Genomic DNA, 15,287 nt, shown 5'->3' with positions numbered 1-15,287 from the left:
TTCTCAAACTGAAGACACCATCCTACCTTTACAATGCATTTAAACCTATGGAGTTGGTACATAACAGAGATAATAGGTTTACAAAAGCCACCCTTCAAATTCCCCTTCATCGTACCACTAAATTTAACAAATCCTTTGTTTGCACTTCATCATGTATCTTTAACGTCTTTAATCTTCAGTGTTTCGCAAATAACACTAACTGTACCAAACTAAAGCAGTCCTTAACATCTATCTTTCTGGAGGAGTACGCAAGAGGCTGAGATCAGGCATTCTTGTGTCTAACAATCAGAAATATGTATATTTCGAAGAAAATTGTTTCTCTGCTTTAGCTTTATATTCTTTAGATCCATGTAGTCTAAAGTAACATATGAGCTTAATGATTTACTTTCTTACTTATTATAAAAAATGTATGTTTTAATCTTACTGGATTTGGTATCTGTATTTTCATTTTTTTTTAAGTTTCATGTTTAGTTTAATACTTTAATATTATAAAAATGTAGTTAGTGTGTTCATAAACCTGTATTGTATTATAAGAAGATGCTACATAAAGGGGCTTTTCAGCCTCAGTGGCATGTAAATCATGGTCAATAAAATCAATTCACATTCAATTCAATTGTTATTTTTCGTCCTTTCTCCACCGCTTTTCCACTACACTAATAGGGTTACAGGTGCGGACCAGTACGTTTACAGATATTTCCCCCGTAAGACAGAGTGAGTACCAATCCGCTTACAGGTGCATTTGGGTTAAAAATCGACTTCCATCATCCTTTGAATAGAAATTATGCACGAAACTACGTGCAGCCTTTTCATAGATTATTTCCTTTCTATTTTTGTCAAAATCAACAGTGTGGTTATTAAACCTGTAAGTATAATAATATACCTGGAGTAGAAAAACAGAACTCCTCACACACAGCCTTGTCAATATCTTGGAGGTCTCGATAACTAAATCAAGATATTTTGAGAAACTCATGCAACTCCATGTTGATAATTTATTTTAACAATATTATTACTTAACAATAGGAACTCCCCTACACTCAAACTATAAAATAGATAAAGATTACAAAAATGTTTAACAAAGTAAATAAAGTATTTGACTTTCATACATCAAAGAGAGGAAGAAATGATGACTGTGATGATGATGATGATGATGATGATGATAATAAAGGCACAAGACATAAATTACAATAGACGCAAGACCAATCGATGAATGTTTGTATTTTCAGTTGTATTATAAATTCAATGTCACAATTGTTCCTATAACTATTAATTTATGCTGAATTGATGGCTCAAGACTACCAATTCATTGAGCAGTCTCTAAGGATAACTCCTCAACAATTGACCTATCGGAATCATGAGCAATGTCCATTTCTCTCACAAAAATGTTCAGACGATGTACAAAATATGCATCTATTAAGAATAAGTTAGACCATTTACTTTATCACTGAAATATATGGCTATTAAATAACCTTCAATTTGGGTAGGATACTTGAAAAGGGCCTCAAATTCTGTTTTGTCATTACCCTTTCTCTTCTGCCCATCGGATCAAGATCTTAATGCACACATTTTCTTACCAGATCATCTAATTAAAAATATATTCTCCACAAATCAGCTTCCCATCACTCATAAATCTCTATCTTTACACTAAATAAAACAATAATACATATTAACAAGAACACGAACCAACACGTAAGCACCTGGATGAATGTCTCAACACTCTTAGCTGTCCACAGTTATAAATTAAACAGCACATGTAAATGCTGAGGGAAGGAACTGAATTTCGTTAGCTGCAACTTCCGATTCTTAAAGCTCTAAATACCAATATGTTATTATTCCAGCTGCTTGTCATGGTAGAATTACACACTGTACCACCAGTTTACCCCCCCAGTCTTGTTTTGCATTCCATGGCATATGCCATGGTGTTAGGCATAAATAAACAGCATTATACTGGTAAGCAACAGATACACAACTGTGTTGTCTTATATGTGACTGCCTCAACAAGCATGACAGCAACCAAATACATGTAGCTAGGAGAACATTTGCTGGATGGCAGCAGCCACTTCTGGAGGAAGTGCAGCCACAACCTCCGAAACTTCTTTAGGGAAATCTCGCTGTACCAACTTCACAAAATTCTGTACTAGTTCAAGGGTATCTGCAAGAAAATGAATACACAAATACAGCAATCATAATCAAAATCAGTAATACTCCACTTATGCCTTCATCTCATAATTAATTTTATTTTAACATTTACTATTTCTTAACAATAGGAATCTAACATCCAAAGCCATCTTTGAATATTTACAACCAGAACTTCATATTATTGTACATGAAAAACTGTAAAAATTGTTCAAAAATCAATAGATCTTCAAGAGAAGGTTTAATGTAACACCCATTCAGAGGTCTCAAGGGGATAACCATGGTTTAAACCGAGCGGGCTTATTAAAATAAACCCAATTGTATCATTCAATAATCTGTTCATATTAACCTAATGATTAATTAACCACGCCTTAGGAAATCCTCCAGCAAATGGGAATTCCTATTCCATGGCAACCCTTTTGAAATCAGTAATCCTCTAATTAATGTGAATTCCCATTCAAAGCTCAACAATTCAATATGACTGGTAGAAAATATGATATTGTTTAGGTGCAAGGACCAAATGCAAGAAATGTGGTTATGAAGTAGAGGACCAAGTCATCACAATGGAAAATCATTCAGCAAAATTTGCGTACATGGAAGTTGAAGACAGTGAAGATGATGAAGGCAAGATATTAAATGAATTTTCCTGTTTTGTTCATGAATACACAAAAATATAATTATATAAAAGGCTGCTTATATAATTCCCAGTAATGTATTCAATAATCTGTATCATCATCATTTTACAGTTCCAGTTTCCTGGGTACTGTTGCCGAGCCTCTTCCATTCTGTCTCATTGAGATACGATCTGTTGTTAATGACGTCCTCCAGTGTCCTTCCCCGATCTGCAATGTCCATCTTTACGATGTCCATCCAGTGGGTTCTTGGTCTTCCCACCATCCGTTTCCCTGCCACATGTCTCTCCAAGTTAACATATGCTGTCCTTGGCTCCATCCTTTTTACATGCCCAAACCACCTCAGTCTGGACATCGGGACCCTATCTAACAATGATGTCTCAATCCCAGCTTCCTTTCTAAACCACATCATTCCTTAACGTCCAGTTTGTTTTTTTGAATTGTGGACCTAAAGAACTTCATCCTGGATGCCTGCAACTTTGATGAGTCTTTCTTAGTGAGGGTGTAGGTTTCAATACCATAGGTTAAGATTGGAATGAAGTACTGATTGAACATCACCAGCTTTGATTTTGTTGTTACTTTGGGATCCCAGAGGAGTGTTTGTACTTGCTGGTAAAAGTGAGAGCTCTTCTGCACTTTATTTGCCACCTCCTTTGTGGCTAGTGTATCTCGAGATATTATACTGCCGAGGTATGTAAAGCTTTCTACACTTTCTAGTGGATGGTTTCCTAGCATGATGTTCGCTGGTCATCCCTCTCTGTTTATTCCCATCACTACCATTTTGGGTTCACTTATCTTGAGATTGAACTCCTGGAACTTAACCTTCCACTCATTGAGTCTCAAATGTACTTGTTCCTCAGTTTCTCCCCAGATCATGACATCATCAGCGAAGGCAACTGCATTTAGTTCACCAGAGGTTTTCTTTATGTTCTTCATTATGTCATCCATGATGGTGATAAACAATAATGGGGATAGTGCACTGCCTTGCTGTACTCCACTTTCGGTCTTGAACCAGGATGAATGTCCGTCACCCAATCGCACACAGCTGGTACAGTTCTCATACAGCATTTGAACTTTCCTCATCAGTCCCTCTGGCACATTCCTTTTTCTCAGGCATTCCCATATCTTCTCTCTTGCAATAAGAGTTTTGTCTGTACAATGCTCAGAATTTAAAAAGAATGGTATTTACATATCGTTCATGTCCACAGTAACAAGGAGATGCACTTCTTAATTTTCTGTCATTTCGCCTGTCTTTCTGTATCTACACACATCACAAGAAAATGGCTGAAGAGAATTGAATGAAAATCGATTTGGAAAGTCTGGAAATTAGGCACTACAATCTAGGGTATAAATAATTTTGTTCATGCTGAATATTAATGCTTTTTGTGGTCCTATCGATAAACGCTACATAACTAGAGTTCTATAGAATTAAATTTCTGATCATTTATGCCATACATTTTCATGAATTTTGATTTTTGTTGCCAATTCCATATCAATGCCGAGCCGCGAGAAAATGGGTGAACATAATTAAATGAAAATCGGTATGTAAAGTCGGGGAATAAAGTAATATGGTCTAGGCTATAGACAACTTTATCCACGGTGTATGAAATAGTAATTTAGGGGAAACACCTAAAATGTAATTTTTCAATACATGTGTTATTATACAATTTAATAAAATCTTATTCACAACATGTACACGACTTCATCTAGAATTCTGTATACAATGTAGAATTATGTAGCGAAGCATGGGTACACCAGCTAGTAAACTAGAAAACTGTATACATTAACAACCTATATTTAAAAACAGAATGCCATTGTTATCCTGTACTGATCCCGACAAGCACCAGCATCACATCTCTCTGGTTAATTTCTAGGGAGTCTGGCGACTTCTGCTGACGGATGATGGGAATTAGGTGGTTTAGGGGCAGGCTTGGAGGTGAGTTAATTTTAAGGAAGGGGGATGTAATAGGAAACGTGCACAGTGTGCACGTGCCTTCTGGTTCAGTTGTAAGAACGAATAATAAAAACACCACCGCTAATCCATCCAGGAAATATGGTATCTCGAATTTTTTTCTAGTTTTTTCAGATACTTCAACCACAACTTCAACAGCCATACCCAGCCCTATACCAGTATATGCACTTATTGCACTTATGCTTTTGCCATTCCCACAACCAGTACTGCAGCATCCTTTTCTAATGAGAGAAATTAAATTAAATCAGAACACTTTCAGGGTGAGAAGAAAAAGCTCCATCATTAAACTCATATGTGGTTATAACAAATACTGGTTTTCAAAGTGTTGAACATCCTCAATTTGTACGACTTACACAACAACTTTGCTGAGGCTACACCCCCTCCAAACAGAAAGGAAATTAGTGAATCTTTACCAGAAATTACTTATGAAAAGGAGAAGAGAACTTGTTCCCTTATTCTGAAAAATCAAAGTGTGTGTTGATGGTTGGTCAAATACTCACAATGAACATACAATATGCCTTACAGTTACTAACAAAACAGGCAATGTTTTAGGGACTCTACTGACACATCTGGTCGTGTGCACATTGCAGAAGTGGCTGTTAACAGCATTCAAACAGTTGACAGTAAGTTGAATTCATTTTTGCCTGCCTGTCCGCCTGTTTGTTGGTTATGACATGGGAAAATTGGTAAACATCATTTCTTGAAACTTTGTGTCTACATTCAGGGATAGGCAGGGTATGCACTAGGATTTATATACATCTGATTAGCATACAGTAGCAATATTAAGGGTTCCAAATCAAGACATTTCAAATTTCTCTGTTATTACTCAATGTGCATACTAACAGCTGTGCAAAGTTAATATATTTTTCACAAACTTCCAAATATCTCCAAAAACATTTGTCCCATCTAAAAATTGCACTCTGCTAAATTTATAGAATTTATTATTTCCAATCATTTATGTTTCCTACAATTTTTTTCTTTTTTAACTGCATGGGCTATGATAACAAGAGATATTCACAAATTTTTACTTTTACTGCTAAGTCCATCAATGCTGAGTAGCCGAGTATCACTATCTGGCAAATACAGTGGACTCTTTTTAATGCAAACTCCAAGGAGAATCAGAAAACAATTGAATTTTCAAAAAATTGAATTAACCAAGAATGATTATTTTAACAAAAATATAGCACAGTAATATGCAAAATATGAGAGCCTCCGTGGTTCAGGCGGCAGCGCGCCGGCCTCTCACCGCTGGGTTCTGTGATTCAAATCCCGGTCACTCCATGCGAGATTTGTGCTGGACAAAGTGGAGGCGGGACAGGTTTTTCTCCAGGTACTCCAGTTTTCCCTGTCATCTTTCATTCCTGCAACACTCTCTACTATCATTTCATCTGTCAATCATTACTCATTGCCTCAGAAGAGTGCAACAGGCTTCGGTAGCTGGCACAATTCCTATCCTCGCTACTAGATGGAGGCTTCATTCAATCCATTCCTGACATGGTCGAATGTCTGGAAACAGGCTGTGGATTTTCAATATACAAAATATCAGTAATGCACAAAATATCATTTTTGATGTAGTTAATATATTTTTCACAAACTTCCAAATATCTCCAAAAACATTCGTCCCTCTAAGAACTGCACAAAGTAAATTCAATGTAATGAATAATTATTGCAGTATTATGCACTCTACCGTACATTACAGCTTCCATGTTGACCTGTACTGTAGATAAAAGTTTTCAAACGAAAATATACTGTAAAAACACTGGTAAAACAGCAGCGTTTACAGTATTTACGCACAATTTAGCACATTTAACAATACACAAATTCCACTGCTCACTTAGAAAAGTTTGCTTGTTTATTTGTTTGTTTGTTTGTACTGTATGCACCGTGTTTTGACACTTTGAACACACTGAGAAAAGAAAGACTTGGGAAGATTTCTGGTGGCCAATTGTGGACACCCGTAGACAAGTGATAGTCAAGGCCATGCCAATTCTACACTCATTGACAGTTGCAGAGATTAAGGCTGTTAACAATAGCGACTACCTGGCCATTAACTAGGAAGCTACAATAAAAATAGAAATACTTGGAAATTATTTGAAGGCTTCAATTCGTGACACTGTTACAAAATTGACTGCAAATTATTCAAATTTAAGCTTCAAAAAATCAAATTAAATACAATTTTTTGGCATTTATTAAAATAGGAGTTTCAAGGGGAAAAAATCTTTTATTTGATTTATCCAATTTTTTTGAAGTATCTAATGTCAAATTAACCCAGAGTCCACTGTATTGTTCAATCATTACAGTAACCAGTTAACTGGTGATAGACTGAGGTCGATAGCTGCAGTTGCTTAAGTGCGACCAGTATCCAGTATTCGGGAGATAGTAGGTTCGAACCCCATTGTCGGCAGCCCTGAAAATGGTTTTCCATGGTTTTCCATGGTTTCCCATTTTCACACCAGGCAAATGCTGGGGCTGTACCTTAACTAAGGCCACGGCCGCTTCTTTCCCACTCCTAGCCCTTCCCTGTCCCATCCTCGCCTTAAGACCTATCTGTGTCGGTGCGACGTAAAGCAAAAAAAAAAAAAAAAAAAAAAAAAAAAAAAAAAAAAAAAAAAAAAAACTGGTGATAGTTGTTGTTGTGATTGTTTTTATAAAGCACAAAACCGCTTGGTCACCAGCCCATATTCATCAGACTGATAATGAAGATGACCACTGAAATGAGAAGGAAAATGTGAAGGAATGAACACTCAGTGAATAGGGGAAAAGGAAATCATGAAAGGAGGGAGATGTGAAGGAAAAACTCCCTTGAACTTGGATGCCCTGATATTGCCCAGCATGGAAAAAAAAAACCCACAGCCTATAAAGCTGATCAACAATTTACACTGTCATTAGTTGAGATGAGTTCTCTATCTTCTGCTGACATTCATTTCCAGCAGATGGCATTTCTACCGCAATTAAACAAAAACTAATTCAAAAATATATCATGAAATATTGGATGTTCAGCTGCCTTTATACTTTTTCTCCAACTTCATCAATTCTTATAGCACTCCTCATTTTTCTTTCTAACTACCAGCTTCACATGTGTCAACGCAATGTCTGTAGGTTGAATTTTTTAAATTATAGTTTTTATTACAACATGTTGTCACATTAAACAAGTATATTTTATGCTAACATCAGTGACACAGTCAGTCAGTTGTTGGTCTTCTGATCCCATGATAGTGAATTTGATCCCAGCTCAGGCTGGTGAAATGTATTTAAATATTAACACATTCCTGACCAGGTACTCCTTATGCTACACATCCCTTTGCCCGGACATTTCCTGAGCAATTTAATGCAAAATCACAGCCATACGTGCCAACTTTCAAAAGTAAAAAAAAAAAAAGAGAGTTTTGTTTTGGCAGCATATCCCGACACATCATTGATGACATAACTTGGAAAACTATTTAACACATTATACTACTCAATTATGTAATTTTGCTTATTAATTAATTAATTAACCTACTGTATATAAATAAAGTTGTAGTGGGTCCGTTGTCTGTAATTTTGTTTGTTTTTCCATTTTTTCAGATATTTTTCGGATTTAGGTCAACTGAAGGCCGTATTAGTGGTTTTAAGCTATTGTGTCTGCCCATCTGATCCACCATCACGGAGAAACGTCGATCTCGACCAAACTTCATATTTAGAGTATACTCATTCAGGGGAAGGTTTAAATGTGCATTATGATTTAACAATCACAGAACAGACTAGGTTTTTATACGAAAACCGCAACAGTTCTTTTCTATTTTCTCTTATACTATTGATTTTCTGAAAAATCCGTTGACTATACGTGAAACGTCCCTTTATTTTAAACAACTTTATTTGCTTGATCACTGGAAACTCTTTTCTTTGAGGGAAAATTCCGAGCTGCTGAAATGTACAATTTTGGCCTAGAATATATCGAAATATGGAGGTAATTTCAATGATGGTGCTGACCTTCGTTTCGGGGTAACTGCTTTCTAAACGGTAAGTAATTTCACAAAGCAGATCACACAATCACTGCTCAATTTGGTGAGAACTTACAACTTTGGTCCTATTGTCATATCTCGATTCTTTATACGTTAGATAGCGCTGCATTTCTTGAATCAAATCTCTCCAACTCGACTGTGACTGGCATTAGGAAAAGGGGACTCTCATTATGATGAAAACTCTTCATCACCATTGTGAATGGCAGTTGGCAAGTGAGCCTGCCATTATAGTACAAACTCCTGAACTCGATTGTGAATGGCAGTTGGAAATGTGGCCTGCCATTATCACCAAAACTTCTCCAAACACACACCTTACATTGGAAACAATGTATGGGGTCCTCCCCGTTTTGTTTATCGGATAGTGCTAAGAGACATGCAATTTAATATATTCTTACTCACTTCGTGTGCAGTCATTTATGTAGAAATCCATATAGAAGGTAGAATATTGTAGCAAAGCATGGGTACATTTGCTAGTTAATTTATGAATACTGAAATACTGCATGCATTTCATAAATAGAGTACTCCAATACTGCATATATCTGAGCTTTAGAACACAAGATTCTTCACTGTGACTACCTTTCATAAATTTTTGACCCTAAATTTATGTTCAAAGCACTGGCCTTGTTGAACGGGTTTTAAAGATTAATTTTTTGGGAAGCTTTGAACTGAATTGAGCTTTTGTCCTTGTAAATATGCTAAAAAGTAATCTCACAATCGGCATTCCTATATGGAAATGATAAAATAAAAATCATTACATTAGAGATTCTGTCATATTTAAGAACACCACCAGCTAATTGCACCTGTCTCTCCAGCTACTTACAGAACGAGGACAACCTGGGATTTAAAAAAAATACAGGAATACTAAACCTCTTCTCAAAATCAGGAGATAAGTCTCTGTGATCAGGAGAGAGGGAGGAAGAACCAAAAATAGGGAGTGTCTTGCTTAAATCGAGGGAGTTGGCACATCTGCACAGGCATGGAATCAAATGAGCCTGGCTTCACTAACCTTGTACTGATTGTGATAAAATTTACTGGAAACCTTCTGAAGGAGTCCTAATAAAGTTTTCTGGTGTGGTACATTGTGTAGCGATGATCTTGGTGAAGGGGCACACAGCAACTTGTACACATTTCATGTTGTTTTGAAGGGTGTATATTTTCAGTATCACTACTCACACTTTCCCTGGAAGAGTTTTGAATATCGAACTCACGTTCTTCAACATTTCTTGGCCATTCTGAATAATTAACGGTTTAGAGTTCATTAAATATTTCTTCTGGATCTAAACATGCGGTCAGTCTGGGAAGCGCCATCTTACCTACCACATGGCTCTCTGAACAACGTAAACATGTGGTTGGAAAACTACGAAAATCAATTATAAAACAGAAGAACAACGAAAAGTACAGGCAGCATGGAATAAACAAAGCCTTATACACTAAGATCAACCTTGACCGCTGGCTAGTTTCAGAAGTTCCAACACGTCACGGAATGTACAAGTCTTGCAAACACGAGTTAACTCGGGACCTGTCAGCAACGTTCGGGCAGCCAAACATGTATAGACTCGGGTCCCGTCATTAATGTGTTAAGATTCTATGTCATTAGTATCTTGTCGGCTTACTTGTAGAACCTCAAAGTCCAATTTTTCACGTTTTTTAGGTTTGGAGCATGTTATATGGATTTATGTTCGCTCTTTCTGCTGGAGAAAACCTTGTATCTCTTTCTCGCATTTTTAAAGAGTTATTTAAAACAAATTAAACCTCGTATCATTCTCAACCTTAGAACGTTACTATAAAACCTCGCAAGTCTCCTGGTGTGATATACGTGTTTTCATATCTCAGGCGATGGCATGAAGTTTACCTAAGACCACATAACTCTGCTCTTAATAGAGCTACCCATTTGTCCGCCACTTCTAACAATGAATTAAACAACATCTGACCTCTGTTATACTCGTGGGAATGGCAGATAAACACCCGTTGAATTGACTCAAATAGTATTGTGCTAACGTTGGTGTGGTGTTACAATACACGCAAAGTAATAATTGTTGAGTCGCTAATAGTGCTTACTGCTAGCAAAGATGTGTAATGTCGGTGGTTATTCCGTGAATGTGAGCTGTCGTTCGCCACCTGCATTTACACAAATACGGTAACTACCTATCTATAACTAAGGTGCCCAAGGGAAAAATGTAAAGCAGTCAGATGGTGAAAGAAATAATTTAACATGTCTTTCATAAATCAGCAGTGTTCCCTAGGCTCTCTTGTACATATAATTTTCTCACTGTTGTATACCTTCAAGTCGGTGGTAAACATTCCTTTGTTGTCTTTTCATTTCAGAGAAAATGAGTTGGAAAAGTATGAGAATGCTGGGTATGTTGGGGATTGATGTGGGACATGCAAGAACTGCACATGCAAATTACGTAAAAGAAACAGATGACAGGAAAGACTACAAAGAAAATGACCTCAACTATGACGTAAAGACAGTTTCTTATGACACTGATGAAAAAGAATTCTATTCACAAACTCAGGCAAGCGAGTTGTAAGTGGATATCGATGTTATTCAAAACAGTGAGATATCTTTGGGAGAGTTTGTGGACTGGTTGTCTTCAAGCCATAAACGAGTCTGCAGAGGAAAACAACAGCACTGCAAATGCCAGTAAAGAAACATCAGACCAAACCCTTCCAATTTCTAGTTCTCCTTCTACAGGAAATATAGCTGAAGGAAGACGAAGCCCTGAAGATGTAACTGAGGCTCAAAAAAGGGAAGAAAATAAGAGTACAAACCACTTCAATGATACTGGACCAAACGTTTAGCCTTACGAATTCCTCAGAACCCCCAAATGAAACCCGTGAAGATGTCAGTGTAAACAGTAATGGGAACAGTGCACGCCGTGGAAGAAAAAGGAAAAGATCATCAAAGGACCCTGAGTGGACATCTGTGGCAAATAAAACTAATACAATGCATAGGAATTCATACAAGGGAACAAGGAAATCCACGGACGGGAGCTGGGAACACGACGTGGAAAGACCCCCGAGGGAAATGAAACCACACTGCAATTGTATTTTGAGTACAAAGTCAGCCAATGTGCATTGCAGGAGGCTCATGGAAGGTGACAGAAGGCAGATCAATGAGTTCTGGAAAGATTGCTTGTGGAAAGAAAAGAAGGGGATGGTAAGATGCCTTGTAGATGTACAGGTTATGAAGGACAAGAAACAACAGAAGAATGATGAGCCTTGAAGATCAAACAGCTTCTACTTCCATTTAAAACAAAATGGAGTCAGGAAGAGGGTGTGTAAAAAGCTGTTTCTAAATATCATGTGTATTGGTGAATGGTCAGTGCATAACTGGGTGAAAGAACACTGAACTGAAGAAGGTGATAGGAATGGGGATGAACATACTTTGGTTAAGAAATCCCTGGTACATCCAAGAAGAATAGGACCAGAACATCATCTGAAGAACAAAATGGAGAGTGCAGAACACAAATCTCATTTAGCTGAGTTCTTCAACGAAATTCCAAAGTTAAAATCACACTACTGCCGAGCAACTACATAACAAAAAATATCTTGAACCTATATGGATTTCAAAAGCTGCCTGCATAGAGAATGTCAGCTATACTGTAAAAGGCTGAAAGTTCAGGCTTGAGAGATTTCATGAGGTATTTGATGAAATGAATCTAGGTCTCTTTTGTCCCAAGAAAGAGAGATGTGATATGTGCTGTAGCTACGAAACAGGAAATATATCAGAATAGGACTATATAACACACAGGCTCAAAAAGGAATCGGCCTGGAGAGGAAAAAGGCAATGCCAAGCATGTGTTCACTGTAGATTTGCAACCTGTTTTACTCTTTCTGCATCTACAAGCATCTGCCATCTATTACATAATGATCAAAGTACAGTAGGAGTCCGCTATAGCGAGTACGGCATATAACGAGAACCCTGTTATACCAACAATGTTTTCTGTCCCTTCAAAATTCTTATATTAAACTGTGTATTATCCTTCGGTTACAACGAGAGCCCTATCACTGACGCATCCGTTATTACAAGCGATTAAGTGTGCGCGATTTTTTCCGTTAAGGCCTTTGCTGGCAATTTGTAGTGATTACATTGCACTATGTCTTCTGGTATGGGCTAGACTAAATTTGTTACTTTTATTGACCTGTCTCAGTCTTATCCTTGGCTTTGACAATATGAAAGTGGCTGAGGTATGAGTGATGCTAGTAATGCCATTCTTTAAGCAGCCAGTCCCTGCTATGGATGGTGTGAAATTGTCGCTCATAGGGTCGGTTGGTGCACGCATTTCAGTGAGCTTGGCAGACTAATATGCAATAGCAACTTCTGGCTCAGTGAGGAAAGCAACGAGAAACTACCTCACTCCTCATTTCCCTAGTACGCCTCTTGAGTGACACCTAGGCAATCTATGACAGCTAATGGTGGACCTGTTGAGGATCCAACCAGCCTTCGGGCTGTATACCCAACATACATACCGATATTTATGCACCCCAGCGATTATGTTGCATGCAATCGATTATCTTCGGTATCGTTTCCTCGCTATGTCCACTAGTGAGTTCTCTCGTCGACATTCGAAGGCGATGTCGGAGTCTATTAGTAACACCCGTCGACTTCTGTTCCGTAAAGAAAATTCAAAATGAAAGAGAACATATTTTCGTAATAAATGAGTAAATAACGTGTCCGATAACAGTTCTTTACTCATTAAAAATAAAAAAATGAGTAAACGATCGCTTAATTTTAATAAATGCTAAATACTGCAATTAAGCAAAAATGGGATACACTTCGAGATATGGCAGAGTGCATAATTGATTTCACAGGTTAGTTTATATTTTCTCGCGTCTGGTTAAATTATGGAAAGGTTATTATCATGTAAATTTATAGCGAGAAAGTTATCATTTCTCTACTGGCGCTTGAAGTATGTTTTCATCATATGTATAATACGGTTAAGTTAGGATAGGTGACGCTGTTTGAATAAGGAAACTGAAACGTTTGCTACAAAATGCGAACGATCATCTCTGGTACGATATACAGTAGTTTTCTCACTATGTGCATTTGCGAGCTCTCTCGTCGACATTCGAAGGGGATGTTGGAATCGAGTAGTAATACCCAACGACTGCCGTTCTCTAAAGAAATTCGAAATGAAAGAGGATAAGTTTTCGTAACAAATGCGTAAATAACGTGGCCGATAGCAGTTGTTAACTCGTTAAAAATAACACCTGAAGTAAACGATCTCTTAATTTTAATGTTATACATGGTACTGAAATTAAGTAAGAATGTGATACACCTCAAGATATGGCAGAGTACATCACTGATTTCAGAGGATTGTTAATATTTTCTAGCGTCTAGTTAAACTTCGGAAAGGCTATTCACATGTACATTTTTTAGCGAGGATAACTCATTTCTCTACATGCGATTCAAATATGTTTTCATGACACATATACGGTTAGGTTAGGCGACGCCATTTGAAGAAGAAAACTCTGGAGTGATACCGTATTTCCCCGAATCCAAGATTACGTTTTTCCCCACAGAATCTCATGCGAAAAATCAAGGGTCGTCTTGCACCCGCGACCTAACAGTAATGAATACCACTGGCAACTCTCACGGTAACCACGCTGCTTCTTTTCATCCCTGCACGCGCACGCATACGCGCGCACACAAAATCCGTTGACAATAAACAACCGCCTCTTTATTACACATCGCTAGCTGTGTCAACCGGTTGTACAGTGCCTGTGTGTAACGTCACTGGATCTCGGGAAATAGTAAAGAAATGACATTCTAGGGTGTTAGCCTCTACAAAAACGTTTCTCAAATCTGCAGAATAACATCAAAACATGCGAGCCTTCGAACTCTTAGAAAGGCCACGGCTACCCATTGGCAGAGTTATACCTGACTCTTAATTTAAGTAAAATTAAGTTTTATAGACAGCAAGAATATTTTCGTGATGAACAGTCGTAAAGATACGTGGAACAAGTTTTATAGACAGCAAGAATATTTTCGTGATGAATAGTTGTAAAGATACGTGGAATAGGTTTGTCGGCAAATCTTCAACGTGTTCTCGTCGATATTAAGATGAAAATTGTAAGTTAATGGTTATTAAACACTCGGAAATGTAGAATAATTGTGCAGCCGCAAGAAAATATGGCATAGACTTAACTAAAGCCAATATTTGGCGTCAGCGTGGAGACAAAGATACAAAAAATGCATTCAGTGGTCCGCAACAAGGACGCTTTAAAGAGGTCAAAAATGAAATCGTGAGGTATGCGCACGAAAAACGCAAGGACGGAAAGGCCATACCGTGGAGCAATAAACTCGTTCGTTGACCTTCAACGTCCGCGATTAGTCCTATACATCGCCAGCCGCTGAAGTTGGCTGAACCCGGCAAGCGAGATGTGCGTGTAGCGGTAGCCGGTTATATCTGACGCTGAGTAAAAGTACCGTAACAGTTTTATAGACAGCAAGAATATTTTCCTGACGGATCGCCGTATTGTAGAGACGCATGGAATAGGCACTGCCGGCAAATTTTCAAGGGGTTCTCTTAGTTATTATGATGT

General features: G+C 37.7%; 1 protein-coding gene across 1 annotated transcript in view; it reads right to left on the bottom strand.

The window, feature by feature from the left end:
• Positions 1-975: 975 nt before the first annotated feature.
• LOC136873685 (importin-4) overlaps positions 976-15,287 on the bottom strand; it is a 218,501-nt gene continuing 204,189 nt past the window's right edge. Inside the window, exon 19 of the mRNA XM_067146801.2 lies at positions 976-2,149. Coding sequence (XP_067002902.2) covers positions 2,025-2,149 — 125 coding nt within the window. The 3' untranslated portion in view covers positions 976-2,024. The remainder of the gene's footprint in view (positions 2,150-15,287) is intronic.

This window comes from Anabrus simplex, chromosome 5, assembly GCF_040414725.1.
Source record: "Anabrus simplex isolate iqAnaSimp1 chromosome 5, ASM4041472v1, whole genome shotgun sequence".
NCBI classification, from domain to species: domain Eukaryota; kingdom Metazoa; phylum Arthropoda; class Insecta; order Orthoptera; family Tettigoniidae; genus Anabrus; species Anabrus simplex.
The sequence above is the reverse complement of the archived record's forward strand: the minus strand, read 5'-3'. Positions and strand labels throughout refer to the sequence as shown.